General features: G+C 38.9%; 1 protein-coding gene across 11 annotated transcripts in view; it reads left to right on the forward strand.

The window, feature by feature from the left end:
• CCDC85A (coiled-coil domain containing 85A) overlaps nucleotides 1-15317 on the forward strand; it is a 1028435-nt gene that overhangs the window by 548628 nt on the left and 464490 nt on the right. For 8 of the 11 annotated variants that reach the window (XR_012498973.1, XR_012498971.1, XR_012498972.1 and 5 more), the window contains one exon: nucleotides 1528-1604. The exons of the other annotated variants lie outside the window; for them this stretch is intronic. Coding sequence is in view for 5 of the 8 variants with exons in the window: in XM_010951881.3 (XP_010950183.3) it covers nucleotides 1528-1604 (77 nt within the window). In the remaining 3 variants the exon portion in view is untranslated. The remainder of the gene's footprint in view (nucleotides 1-1527; nucleotides 1605-15317) is intronic. 11 annotated transcript variants of the gene reach the window in all.

Raw genomic sequence — 15317 nt, forward strand, 5'->3', positions numbered from 1 at the left:
CAATAAATTTGTTATTCATTTATGCCGATACTTGTTTTTTTCCGTTTTGAAGAGTCTATAAAGCAAATACTTAACATTTCATCGAGCTAAAAAAAATGAGAGCATATTTCTTGCAAATGTCTTCAGTTTCCTTTACCTTGTGTTTCTATCTTGTTGAGGAATGCTCAAGGCAAGCCATTTCCACTGGTGTGAGATCAGTGGACGGTTATATAATGTTAATGATGGGACTTTCTGCCAACATTTGTGAAAATAGGCGTGCTATAAAGTGGTCAGGGATGAGCTTGCTGTATTTGTGAATTAAGGACTGAAATTCTTATGTACGTTAAGAAAATAAAATGTTGTCATATTGCTTTGAAGGTCACAAAATGGAATTGGGTTCGTATAACCAATTCCCATGTAAAATGATAAAGTACTGTCTGTCCATGGCGAATTTCATATTAATTCACAGACATGTCCATCCTGACTTCAGGTTATTAGTGGCTCTAAACACCTACCCCTCAAGTGCACTACCGTCCTGGCCTTGTCTCTTGCTCTTTTGTGTCTTTGAGGCTGAAAAGTGTGCACTGAGGAGGCTCTGCTGCTTTAACATTAACTGTGGAATTACACTCTGGAGGGATTCTTTGGTCGTGTACCTTTCACTAGCCCTGAAATAAGTTTGTTCTTGGGTAATGAATTGTGACTATATTGCAATATGATGCTGTGCACTTGAATATTTTCCATTTTATGAAGAGTTCCTGTCACATGGCTCCTCAAAAATGAAACTCCATTTTGGTCTGCACGTGAACCCTTTCATAACGTAAAGCTAGAAAATTTACAGAACAGAACAGACGCTAAGCATGATGCGGATTCCGAGCTTTCAGTACATACCTGTGCTTGCGAAGAAATGAAAACAATGGATTTCAAGTCTGCCCCTGGTTTAGCTACCTGTTTGGGAAGAACTTGGGTCTCTGTCGTGCTCAGCCAAAATCAAAGGCAAACTTCAGCCTCTCCTTATTCAGCCTCTTTGTAGCTGGCTTCTAGGTGATAGTCCACAGTATCGATAGATTTGTGTGTGAGAAGAACAAAATGTTGCTCTTAAGACTTGAAACATCTATTGGGAAAATGAAGGGAGCTGGATATTTGAAATAGTTTCTTATTTTATAATTTTTAATATGCCCTGTTAATTTATCTTGGTTACAATGAATATTACAAAAAGTCTTATGTGTGGGAAAGCTCAAAATGCACAAAATAAGAAGTAAAGAGGAATAACTGTCTGCAAGGTGTCTCATGTTCTGAAGGCTGCATGGTGGGCAGACGGCTGCTATTTCAATACCTATATATTTCTCTGCTTTTCCTTAACATTGTGCAATTGTTCAAACTGCTTATAGTTTTAATGGCTTTTGCTGTTTTTCTGGGGAGAAATTTTATTTTCTAAATAACAGTCTAAGTAGTCAGTACCTGATTTGAATGAATTGAACCAGAAATGTCCTGATAGTGTACCAAACAAGACCTGTGTGTATAATGTGAGTTCTTTCTTTTTAATTTTAGAATCAACCTTGTCCTATGTTAGGCAGCTGGAGGCAAGAGTAAGACAGCTGGAGGAAGAAAATCGCATGCTGCCCCAGGTGGGTGACTTCCAGAAGCTCAGAGCTAGTCAGTGTCATTTGAGTTGCAGCATTTTATTTGGAATTTAAAGTCTCAATTGCACTTTCTCTTAAATGATACAAGTCATTTTGTCAGTAGCCATTCATCAATGTGGAGTGATTACTTTCCATAATGACCATCGTATTATCCAGATTCTTGTGCATGATACTAAAGGGTACAGATGTCTAAAATGGGAACGTAAAATCATTTTAGAAGGAAAAAGAGAGAAAATGAAGAGCAGTAGAAAGTGCTTCGATGGTGCTGCTCACATCCATCATGCGTGTTGTTGGGGAATATAGAGAAGAGACTCTTATTTAAATGGAAAATCTGCTAATTTATGAGCTAGGGAAAGCTGCAGGTAGTTTGCAGATTTCATATTTTAATTAAATTAGTACTTTCTAAGATTCTTTGTGACATAATTGAACTCTTTCAGTGCAACAAAGCAATGACCGTAATTGACAGTTTTTACTTTGGGGCTTAATTTCTTTTCTGTGATGAACGTAAAGTGGCACTTTTTCTGGGGTTTAATGCCTTACCATATATTTTACTTGAAAACCTTTTTCCGTGGGCTGATGTCTTGGTGAAAATGATGCTGGTTGAGGTAGTGGTTCTTGGGAAGAATTTTGTTGAGGAGTTGAACAAATCTGATTCTAGGTTGGTTTCCTTTACAGACAGGTGAACAGTAATGTATTTTAATGTTCTATAAAACGGAGTGCTCTAAACATTTAGTCACTAGTGTTCTTTCCACATTCTGATGATTATTTCTATTTCATAAGTGAGGAAGAGTAAATTAAACCTCAAACAGCTAGTCAACAGTAGTTTAAATGTAAAGACAGAGACTGTTTATAATTCTGGAGCAGATACATAAACACTAATACAAAGACTTAACTAATAGAAAGGCTTTGGAAAGACATTTTAGGTCTTTTTAATCTTTTGTTTTTAAACTACTTTTGCTCATTGATGATGATTTGTGTGGTCAGTACTGCAGGTGAGAATGCCTCTCTCCTTCCATTGGCCAACCACCCGGCTAGAAATCATGAAATGAAATGAATCTTTCTCACCCTTCTCAAACTATACATATGTCAGTACTCATGATGCCAGAAAGGATTATTTGCATCATGAAATAAAACACTGGTAGTTTTTTTTTTCTATGCTGTTCTGTACTTTTCATTTTTAAAATTCCTTTGCCATTTTTCCTTTTCTGTTGGATTCACAGTGTGACTGTACTAACACCCTTGACTGAAAACATCTAAATTCTCTGTTCCACGATACCTAAAAAATATAATTCATTTATGTTATATATGGTTATACCATCTCTGAGGGAATGTAAGTGACAAGAAAGAGGGGGGAGAAAAAAAAGAAATATGTTTCTTAGTTTTCCTCTGAGTGGGAATTGAGACTCACAGCGCATATCGAATGCCTGCATGTGTGCTGTCTTATTGAAAAAGAGGCACACAAATGGGAAAATAATTACAAGATTGATTTTTTAAAATCTGTGAAAGTGAGTGCTAGAGTTCTTGAAGGGGCACCAGAAGGGTCCTCAGCTATACTTGATGTATGTGTGCATATTTAAATACAGAGCACTTGCACAGTTAAGAGTAGAAGAGATTAGACAACTTTAAAAATTAAAGTATTTTTTTTTCCAAATTCATTTGATTTTAAATGCATTGCTGTTTTTATCACAGAAGATTGTTACTGTTTTCTTCATAAGAAATGGCTAAGAAAGATTGTTTTATTGAATCTAAAATGTCACTGATGTGAGATGCACTATTATCTTATGTACTATTAAGAAGAAGGATGTTGTCAGTTATACTGTGTCAGATTCTTGCTGATTTCAATGATGTTAAATTGGGAAAACAATGTCTTAGAATTAAACAACTTTTTACATGTCCAAAGTATTTTAATGCAAAGAAAATCGATTGTTTGAAATGCATTATTGGACATATGCAAAGAATATGTTAGATCCATCTCAGTTCAAAAACGTATCTGTTAAATTTCTGTATTTGAGAGGGTGGCCTTCATTTATAGCTAAGATAGACAATGCTAGAACCACCATTTACAACTACCTGTATAAACACAACTGAAATGAACACGGACAGTAGATGAGATCTGAGGATGGAAGATGGTAAAGGGATCTCAGCTGTGGAAAGCATGTAAGGTGAAACCTCATGGAGGTCCGAGACTTGGGCTGAATGACACAAAGGCATATGCATATTACTCCTAGATGTTTATTGGTCCTAAAACAAACAATCATGAGATCTCCCTGCAGAAACTATTTCTGACGGCATGATGTTAGCTCATTTGCAAGGTCAATTCAATGCCACCAGCTGACATCCCTGCATAAATTAGTCTCAATATCTGAGTGCTTGATTTTCAATGATAAGAGCTTGCTTACTGTGCCTTGATTAGAAGGTATAATATTTTACTCTCAAATTTATAAATTTATATCCACTTGTCTTTGGATAAACAGGAGTAAGAATATAGTTGGATTAAACAGGAATAAGAATTTAGTTGGCAAGTATAGCAGATGTCTTTTGTGGCTGTAGCAAGGTTCTTTGCTGTTTAGTATTTAGACTAATTAAGTAAAGCATTTTTCTGGATGAAGAAATCTCTTTAATGCTTACTTTTATTCCTCATAGAAAATTGCGTATACTGAACAGAGTCACAACTTTGCCCTAGCAGTGCATATTTAAAAACAAGCAGGCTTGAGTGTAATAAATGCTTGTGAATTTCTCTCTGGTTAGGTGCAAAGGTTTCCATTTCTTGATTTGTAAATGATAAGGTTCCTCCCAGCTCTTATATTTTGTAGGCCTAAGTGTAATTAAAGCTTGGTTCCAATCTTACACCCGTGCAAAGTTACCAAGTTACAGAATGAAGGGATTTTTATTCAAGAGCAGATAGTAAAATGCAGTGAAGACTGAGTATGGATCTATCTGGTGGTGAAGAGGCGCTCACAGGAGGCATCGATGAAATATCAGGACAGATGCCACGGCAGGTCATCACTCAGTAAGCACAGAGCTCTCTGCTCTGCCATGATCTTTACGACATCCTCCAAGGATCATTGAGCTGTACCTTAAGCCTAGTTTGTAAACAATATTTCAAAGGTATCCTAAAGTAAGAACAATCTCATTAATTTCAGAAAATGCAGTATTATTTGCTAGATATTATTTGAAAAGAAAATGCTTTTCTATTTATTTCATTTTTTTTTATTTTGCAAGGAAGACAGAATGAGCCCTACCTTCTTAACAGATTTTTAAGTATATATGCTACGGTATTCTTATCTCTAGGTATGATGTACTTTAGATCTCCAGAACTTATTCATCTTGCATAAATGACATTTTATACATGTTGATTAGCAACTCCCCATCACCCCCTCTTTCCCTCCCCAATTCCAGCTCCTGGCAACCACCATTCTGTTCTTTACTTCTGTGAGTTTGACTGTGCTCCATACCTCATACAAGTGGAATCATGTAGTATTTGTCTTTCTGTGACAGGCTTACTTCTCTTGCCATTTGATCTAGCAATCCCACTTGCATATATTCACCCAGAAGAATTAAAATCAGGGTCTCAAAGAGATATTAACACTCTTGTGTCTACTGCAGAACTATTAACAGTAGCCAAGATATGGAAGCCCACCAGCAGGTGAACAGATAATGAAAATGTGGTGCACACATACAGTGAGTCGTTACTCAGCTTTATAAAAGGAGGGGATGCTGGCATTTGTGACAACATGAATAAACCCTGAAAACACTTTTTTGAAAGCCGGTATAAATGGCAATTAAAGGTCACCTGGACCTTGGATATTCTTCCTTGAACACATACACTCATATGAACATGTTTTACAAATTATATTGAAAAATATTTCAAAGGATTGCATCTGCCCTCTTGTAATGCACATAATGCTGAAACTGCTCAGACTGGTCTGTCAGCTCCACTATGTACGTTTTTAATATGCTGTGAACCCTCAGTGAAGACTGTGTGTTACTTAAGTAAATGTAGATGCTGTCTATGAAATTTTGTTACCTTGTAAATCCAATGAGGTAGAGTTACCCATGGTGTCATAAGCAGGCACTTATAAATAAAAGACCCAATGTGGTATAAAGTTGTAGTTGTAAGGAATTTGATATCAAACTTATAAGGAACATACCTATTTCATGGTTACATTTACAAATTCACACAAGCTTGGCTCTAGATATAGAGTCATACATTTTCAAAGCTGGCTAGAACCTTACCTATCACACTGGACAACCTCCTCCTTTAGAAAAGGCATATAAGATTCACAGAGTTTAGGAGTATGGTCCTGGTCAGATAGCTAATTACGACAGACTCAGGCCAAAATGTTGGCCTATTCAGTGTTCTTTCTAGTGGACACACAAATCATTTAATCATTTCATACCATTAACTTACCTCAGTGTAATTAAGCTGCTAAATCTATTTTTATCTTATTGTCAAAATCTTTTTTTTTAACACTTATCTTAAAAATTCACATTGAACCTGCTTAGCCATCTAAGATTTGTTAGACACTTATCCTATTCCTGCTTAAGGGAAAATATTAATAATAAATAACAAATTGTTAATTAATAGTAAAAAGCCACAGTATCCATCTGAAATGAAAGAAAAATGCATTTTACAGAATCTTCTCCTCCCTGACACATTGCCCAAATCCTTCAGAATCATAAAGTTTTATTGTAGAAGCACACAGACCCTTATCTGCATGAAAATCCATACTTAACAGAGTGTGGTCAGAGGGTCTTTGTTCAGATGTTTCGGAGGTAGGTGGGTAGGGAAACATAAGTTACAGGAGTGGTTTTCAAAGCATATTCCCATGACATTTGCTGTTTTAGCCTAAATTGAAAAACCTTGCTTGGATCGCTCTATCCATTCCACTGTCCTATTCTTGATGGTCACAGAGACTTTTAATCCAGACCTAGCCAATATGTGTATGTGCTATGTCTGCAAGGCAGTCTGTTCGATGAGAAGACATCTTAACATGCATGATGTAGAATACCAATCTGAGGATTTTATTACAATGTCCTTTGAAGACATCAGTTACTTTTCAGACACAACCATGAGGTAAAAGCTATTATTTTTTTAAACGCTGTTTTCACCTACCTTGTGTTGAGTAGATTTTGCAACGAAGAGGGCTACAGACAAGAAACAAGCAGTTTGCTGCAATTCCAAAGTCATTAAGTACATTTGTTACTAATCCCCTCGGAAAATCTGTTCATCTAATGCTCTGGCACCAACATCTGCTTGGGAAAGCACTGTGTGTTCTCTGTGCCCAGAGACCCTCTCCAGAACAAACCACCCACTTCCTGAGACCGACATTTTAGAGCAAGTTTCCAGAATCAGCGTTGGTGCCCTGACCTGCCTAGTGTCCTATGCCTGCCGTGGGCCGTGGATTTAGCAACAGTGTTTGAAAGGCACTGGCAACTCAGATCACTATTGAGTGGGCCCCTTTCAGCAAGTGTTTCTATTTCTGTTGCGCTAGCGCACACATGAGTCTAATTTTAGGAATGGAAATGAAAAATCTCCCTCTTGTGTAATTTGGTTACAGTGTGGCCTCAACAATGCAGTCTTTCAGTGCATTGGGAAGGCGGCAGGGCCCTTTACACAGCAGTTTCTGAACAAAGGAAAGAAGCCGTCACCATTGCCAGAAGTGCTGAGGAGGGGACACAGGAACTGACAAAGTCAAGCCCCTCACTTCCATGGCAACACACCCCAGGTCCAGCATCACATCTCGGAAAAGCTCCCTCACTTGGGTGCTCATGCAGATTGCTGGCTGGGCAGAGATGGGCGGATGCCCTGGGACAGGTAGATTTCCCTCATGTGCTTTTCCTCTTTTGCTGTGGAGGTATTTACTTACCAGGTCGCCCCCTCCCCTTTCCAAATTTTCTGACTTTATGTTTCTCAAGTCATTTTTGTCTTACTGGGTCAGAAGTAAACAGCTCTTCTAGGGTGGGAATTGTTCTGGAAGAAAAAAATTTAGTAACAATTGTGCAAAAACCAGACACAGAGTAGTGCTTTCCAAGTGAGTGGTGGTATTCTTCAGTTGTTATTTGCATGGAAATTACCATTGTGGCATTCCTGAGGAGTCACTTGTACAAAAAACTTTTTTTTTCCCCATGGATAGCTGGTCTAATTATGTTGCATAACCTGAGTAGAATCTGGATGCTACTGATAAAAGACATAAGTTAAATCCATTAAGGGTTGGTTGCTGCTGGAGTCATATTTGCAGAAAAATGGACTCCATCAGAGAAACAGTGCTTGTGGATTACTATTTTCTCTCAATCATGATTTATATAATTAAAGAAAAGGAAACAAGCTTTTGTGTATAGTTCAATAGAGTTTTCATAGGACAGACTGGTGCTACACAAGTGGTGTGGGTGCACTGGAAAAAAAAGACACAAATAGCTATGGAAAGTAAATTGATGGGGAAAAGTCGTGCTGGAGAACGCAGATAAATGGAGCCTGGATTAAGGAAAAAGCTAAAATCTATCAGAGGAAATATCAGAGACAGTCAAGCTCATAGGAAAAGTGTCTCAGGCAACATGGAGTCTCTCAAAGGAAGGGGATTTACAACCTTCTTCTGTGACCCCCTCCTGCTTGAGAGTTCTTATTTGAGAATCTCTGATCCATGATGAGAAGTTTTATTTCTAATGAGAGAAAATAGGTGAAACAGAAATGTAACAGGAAATATAGCTATGCCACATGTTAAACTTATTAATAGAATCATTGAATTTAAAAAGTATTGTTACTAGGGACTATGGTATCAGTAATTCATACTTAACAGTGTTGCCTTTTTATAGCTATACTGGCATGTTAACCATTCCATCACTAAGGCATATTTAAAAAATTTTTTTGGATTTGTAGTTGCCATAAATATAGCAGCATTTTTGTTACCTGTCCTTGGCAGACTTGTCACCAGAAACAATGGGACTCTCTCAGCAAAAAGTTTTGCTGTGTAGTAATACAACTAGAGCCAGAGGTATTTGCATGAGAAGCAATATGGAGGAATATTTGGGGACAATTTGAGACGGAGCTATAAGGGAAATTAATGTGCCTTAGGGACACGGCTCTCTGCTCTTCTTTAGGTGTTTTTTAATCCAAAGTAGTCAAAAAAATTTTTAAAGGTAAAGATGAAATAGTCTTCCCTTGCCCTCTATGAAGAAACTGGTGGGAAATATTGTATAAAGTTTGACTTGAGAATTAAATTAATTAAATGTAAATACTATTGAAATATGGATATCAAAACATGTAAATTATGAAAACTTGGCTTAGGTGACACAGTGAAGATGAGGAGACTCCAGTCCCACTCTGCCCAACATTTCCCGCTGGAGGTCGCTGCCCCTCTTGGTGGATGTAAAAGAGGAAACAGATCTGAACCATGTTGTCCTCTTCTTTCTGGTTCAGACCTGCCCTACCGTGTGGTTTAGGCATTTTTCATTTAAAAGTCTGAATGTCTAATTTCTCCTTGCTGCAGCCTGAGGAAAATGATTGTGCTTATAACACCATAAAAATGATAATTGGCTCCTCTTAATAATTGGTAGTTACCTATATCCTCAAAATGTAAAGTTGGCAAATTACAAATGCAGTGTAGGTAATGTCTACACTGCCTAAATATAAATGGAATATAGATAATAAATGTAGTGTAGGCAAATCATTATATTCTTTGACAGAATAAGGCAGTTTAAGTAAGTAAAGTTCTCGGTGATTTGACACTTTCCTAAATTATACTTAAAAAGCTACCATTGTGTGAAAAATAAGCAAACCATAACTAAGTCATTTTTAGAAAACTGAGACATAGTCAGCCATGACTGTAGACGCTGTTGATAATCAAGCAGTTAAAGGAGTCCCTGCGAATGTGCTGGAACAAACACTGAACAGGGATTACAAGAACTAGGACTTGCTTATTTAGCTGTTGGACCAGGATGATACCCTAACCTCTGTGAACCTTAAATACCCGGACTGAAAAAGAGGGCTGTCAAAGGTGCTGCGGAAGGTTCTGCTCAGCTCTGCACACACATGACTCTCTCTCCACAGGAAGTTTGAGTCTGTGTGTGACATATAGACAGAGAGGTGTGCCCCTTTTAATTCTGATATAAAGCTCCTTAAAACTATAACTTTCCACCATATTGGACCTTTTATTTTCAGGTGCATATTTATGTCCCTGTGGGTTATTCTACCTCATTGTGTTCTACCATTTATAAATATGTGTGTAGTGGGGCTCACATGCCAGTCTGAGTGGTGTTAGCTCATATGTACTCTGAGAGATAATGTGCCATCCCCTTAATGTTTATTTTTATTTATATAAAATTACGTGCAGTGACCATAAAGGCACTAGTTTTCCCTAACAATATACATATTTAAAAATAAGCAAGATGAGTTGATAAACGCTTACAGATACAAAGGCCTCTGTCTCTTCATTGGTAGATGTGGTTCCTTTCAGCCCTGAACATTCCGTGCCCAAGAATAAAAAAGCATGTGTCTGTTTCTTATACACATGAAAAGTTACCAAGTCCCAGAATGAAGGGGTCTGTAGTCAAGGATGGGTAGAGAAATGCGGTGAAGATGGAGTTGGTTCCACCCAGTGATGGCGAGGAGCCCACAGGAAGTATGACATCACTCATCCCCCAGTGAGCACAGCGCTCTTCGCTCTGCCGTGGTCTCCGTGGTACCTACAGGCATCACTGAGCTGGGCTCCACATCCAGTTTGTGAACACATTTCACAGGGAGCCCAAAACGATGGGCAGTCCTATTACTTTTAGGAAATGCAGTGTTACTTATTAGGTATTATCGTTTGGGAAGGAAATGCCTTTTCAAAGTTCATACCAATGATAAAGATCACCAGAACTGCAGACAGTCTCCTGAGCACATAAACTAATGTAAACATTTTTTTAAAAATCATATTTAAAAATATTTCAAAGGATTTCACATAATAAATGAAGCGTGACATTTCAGAGTTTAAAAAATTATGATGAAAGACAATACCAATATAGGAAATGTTAGAAAATTAACTTTCATTTACCACTAATTTATATCAAAACAATGTATATTCTTTATTTTAAAATGTAACATACTTTTCGGGAATTCAGTTCTGAGAGAAGCCGAAATGACTGAAAAAGAGATGACAAAGGCATGAGGTATCACACGTCGGTGTTGTGCAGTGTGACTAGACTGAGAACATCACGAGGGGACCTGCATATGAATCAAAAGCAGCTAGACTTGTGATGGAACAGCATCCAGAGGAAAAAATGTCTTTTCAAGGGAACTCTGATTTATTGCAGACTGCTGTAGACTGTAGACTAAAGCACCTGGAGTAACAGCCAGCAAGCAGTGGACCAGGCCTTTGTTTAGATTTTTGTGGTTGACACAGAGAATGAAGGAAACGTTGTAGGAGGTACCCTGCGAGACCGTGCTCAGTGCCGCTGTTAAAGATTCACGTGGAACTCGTGTCACCTCCTAGACTGCGTGCCGGGGAGCATGTACAACCTGGCAGCAGGGTGTCATATGAAGCTGATCAGAGCATGTGTGGAGAAGCAGGATGAAGAAGGAAAGTGTAGGAAATAAATTACAGCCTTCCCCTTAACTGTTTTATGACTCAAGCGCCTTTAGTAGCTGGGTAAATAATTCTTAATAGGAGATTTAGGGTTTATTTTGGAGTTTAATCTAGAAATTCCACAGAGTAGTTTCCACACTGATAAGCAGTGGAGTACTTTGAAAAACAAGCCACCCACATTTATCCACGTGGCGTTTCTGAAAGCGATGGCATGCTGTGTCTGCTCAGGCCACGCTGGCGCAGATTGGGTAGATGGATGGGATCCGTGCTCCCAGCCCCTGTGAGCCTGCCTGTGGGAGCAGCTCCCTCCGCAAGTGCACACGTGTCCCCCGTTCTCCCTCATCTGGTCCTGACTTGGGCTGTAGACTGGCTGCTGCCGTGATGTCCTGGCCATTCCCCGCACCTCCTAGGATCAGGGTTTCCAACATTCTCTGGGCTGAGAGAGTTCCCCAACTCCTGCTTGCGATCCCAAAGCCTATAGAAGTACTTCTTACCACAGGGTCCTAGTGTTGAGCCCAGAAATGGGAGGTAGAATGAAGGGACTGTCTATGCAAGGGTCGTTCCTCCCTTTTGAAAGTGCTTCATTATCCTTGATTCAAGCATCTCTCCCTGGTCTAATTCTTTCCTTTGGGAGAATCTCTTGATAACCTCAGACATCAACTTACCCCAGATACTTGTGATTTCAGGAGTGCATAGTCGAGGCACACAAATCATCAAGCCCTCTTTGAGAATTGTTTATTCGCTTCGAGATTTTTGTAACTAACTTCCATAATATAGTTTAGTGGAGTAGGAGCAACTTTTTTTTTTTTTTAAAAAAAGAACAGTAAAACACAAGGAGACAGCTAACCTTACTTAAAACTCTTGAACTAATTATTATTTTGGTAGTTTTACTCAGCTAGCTATTGCTCTTAGCAGTTTATTAGGGAGAAGATTGGAAATGGAAGGATCATGGAAGAAATGTCAACCTGATTTCAATGTAGTATAGCAAATAAAGGACTATGGGACTGTCTTTTCTTGATCTAAAATGTCTCTCATTTGCAACAGGACAGCATGTGAGGCACAAGTTCTAATGTGTGACAGATAACAAATAACTAATAAACCCAGGACCAGATGGGAGTCATCCTGGACTTATATAAAAGCTGGTGCTAAGAAATGAAGCTTTTTAATAGAATATTTCAGCTGTTTTTTTGGACGTCCAAGGCAGGTGTGTCTTAATGTCAAAAAGAGAATTTTTCATTTAAACATTTTCATATGGCAAAAAATTTAATATCTATAACTAGAGAAATATCATAAAAGAAAAATGTAATAAACACTCAGAAATAAATCACCACTCCAGTACTTTGATTACAAATAAATTGTGTGGGTATGATGGGCCTCTATCCTTTTGGGTGCCAAGCGTGTGCTGAGTGCCAAACGTTAACAGAAGCTACAGTTAGAATTTGGATGCTATCTTTCTGACAGAGTTTTAGACAAAGAGGGCTTCAGCAACTTGGCATTTTGAAATTTGTTGTATTGTTTGGGACTAGTGCCATCCACTCGTCAGCCCCTGTCCTCATCCCACTCCTGTTTTAATGTGCAATTCCTTAACCAGCCAAATTCACGTGCTTTTGTCCCTAAGTTCCACAGGTGGTTAAGACAGTGACAGTAGTGCTTGTTCTTTGCCAATGGAAAAGGACTCTGGAGAGGTCGATTTAAGATTGGACCTGTACTAAGTGGTCACTTGTAAAGAAGGTGGCTCAGCTTGGCTCACAGCATTCATTTTATTAAAGGTTAGGCAAACCAGTGACACTGAGCCTTTCCCACTGGAGAACAAGATCCTCAGGTGGTCATGAGAGCAGGTGAGGGCAGCTGGCCTTCCAGTGTTTTTCATTTAAGTAAGTACCCACTTGGGATCATGATGCTGACAACGTTCTTGAGCCTCACTCATCGGGCTGTGATGAGACATTCAAGATAAGTCTCTCAGTTCTGGGTGGTTTCTCAGGGCTATATGATGCCATAGTAATTTGTGAATCAACAGGACTTTAAATGGTCTTGAAACCAGTAGAAAATGTTCGATTTTGTTATCACATTGATTTTTAATACTTTATTGCTGTATTAAATTATGGTTTTTATTTTATATGTATCTTTCATGATAATTCTGTTTGAAGGCATCAGTCCTACTGGTTTTAAGTCTTTAGGGCCCAAGGAGAGAGACTGTCGGTCATCAAAAGGATAGTACCCAATTTTTTTTATTTGTATAGGTTCTTTCTTCTTTTAAATGATGAGGTTATAGCCTAAAAATGGGCCTTTCTTTCTGTGAGAAACAGCTTGGAGCACAGCAGGATGGATGATGTAGGAGAGTCTGTGAGCCTTGCAGCTGGATGTGCCCCAGGGTGCAGACAGCACACAGGATGTGATGACTGAATCTCCATCCCACCCTGGAGGTTGGTTTTTGTCATAAGCAGTAACCAGAACCTGAGTATCAGCTGAGGTCCTGGATGTTGGACCAACATCAAGTCCGTCTTGATACTGATCCCCATTCTGAGCTTGGCCCCTATGATTCCCTCTCTTTTGCCGGTGAGAGTATGTTCACTAATGGGTGGAGGCCAGGTTTGTGTCCAGATTTCCTGTTACCACTAGTCTAGCATTCTTCCCATTTTGCTGAAACTTGTCACGTGGGAAGTATCTTTCTCTTGAAGCAAGACAGCTATGAAAACACCATGACCACCGCCCTCAGCACCCAACACAAACCTCTGGGGTGGTGTCTTTGGGGTGTGAACTGGAAATTAGCTGAGAAACCCAGTTTATTTTCTCGTCCATCTGTTTTGCTATTCACTGAGCATTTTCATCGCTCTAGTAACGATTTTCTCAGCATGGGAAGATCTCATCCTTTTATCAATCTTAAGGACATTTCTAGGCCCCAGATAAACGATTATGCAGGAAAGAATATTTGTCTGCTTCTCACTTATCTTCTGGTTCAGTTGTAGTTTCTCTTTAAGCTGCCTGCCTCCTCCTCCTCCAGAAACTTCCTGTCTGCAGTGACCTTTTTATCTTCTATAACAGGGGTTGCTTTTTTTAGTAAAGGGTCAGATAGTAAACATTTTCAAATTTCAAAACATGTAGTGTGATGCAACTACAGGTTGTCCGTCATCATAGCACCAGAACAGAGGAAACCAGCTGCAGAGTATCTAAATAAATGCGTTTGGCTGTCTTCTAATGAGACTTTGTTTTTAAAACAGGTAAAAGAGGCTGGATTTAACTCTGGCAGTAGTTTGCTGACTCCTGTCCTCCACTAAAATCATTTATTTGTCAGTTGCTTGGGTTATCTCTTAACGTTATTTTTTTAATCGGTCTCTCCTGTTGTTGCATACATTTCCACTTGTGCAGACAGAATTTATTATATACAGATAGTTTTCTCAATAAGTATGATTTTTTTTTTCACTGGTTTATGTTCCTTTGTCTCATCATCCCAGACCTGTGCTGAGTTATCAGTATCTGGGATTTGAAAAGTGCTGTGGGGAGCAGCTGAGCAAGAGGCAAAGGCATTTTTTCCTAACAGACCACGTAGCTTTGGAATGATTTTTGTTGAAGATCAGGATGCTTGCATTTGACTTGAAAAGGCAAGTCCTCTCATACAGGAAGACAGTGTTGTGGTGCTAACAGTTGGTAAATTTCTGAAAATTCTGAAACGCGTGTGTATGGTGACCGAATCTGTACTTCAGTGAATGGCTGATTATACTGCTTTTGTGTCCTGGCTGTTCCTGCATGTCTTCAAGAGATTGTGGGGAGATAACATGGGGCAGGCTTATCTTTAAAATAGGTACCAGATGGCTGGTGGCCTGGAAAAAACATGAATTACTGTATAGTCCTTCCTGGACAAGAGAAACGCTAAATCCGTATTTATCAAAGAATGAGGAAAACCATTTCTGGCTTGTGGGGAGTTCAAAAATCAAATTCCCTTTTCCCTTAAGTGAGGGCATTTCATGAAAGAATGAGAAATCGGGAGATGACTGATAAGGATTAAGTGAATTCTTTATTTTTCAGGTCTTTCATATGACTATTCCCCTCTCCCATGATCTTTGTCAAATATGTGGTTTTAATTATAGTTGGTGTGTGCTTGGAAAGGAAAAGAGGAGGGGAAAGGCCTTCGGTTGGC

This window comes from Camelus bactrianus, chromosome 15, assembly GCF_048773025.1.
Source record: "Camelus bactrianus isolate YW-2024 breed Bactrian camel chromosome 15, ASM4877302v1, whole genome shotgun sequence".
Lineage (NCBI taxonomy): Eukaryota > Metazoa > Chordata > Mammalia > Artiodactyla > Camelidae > Camelus > Camelus bactrianus.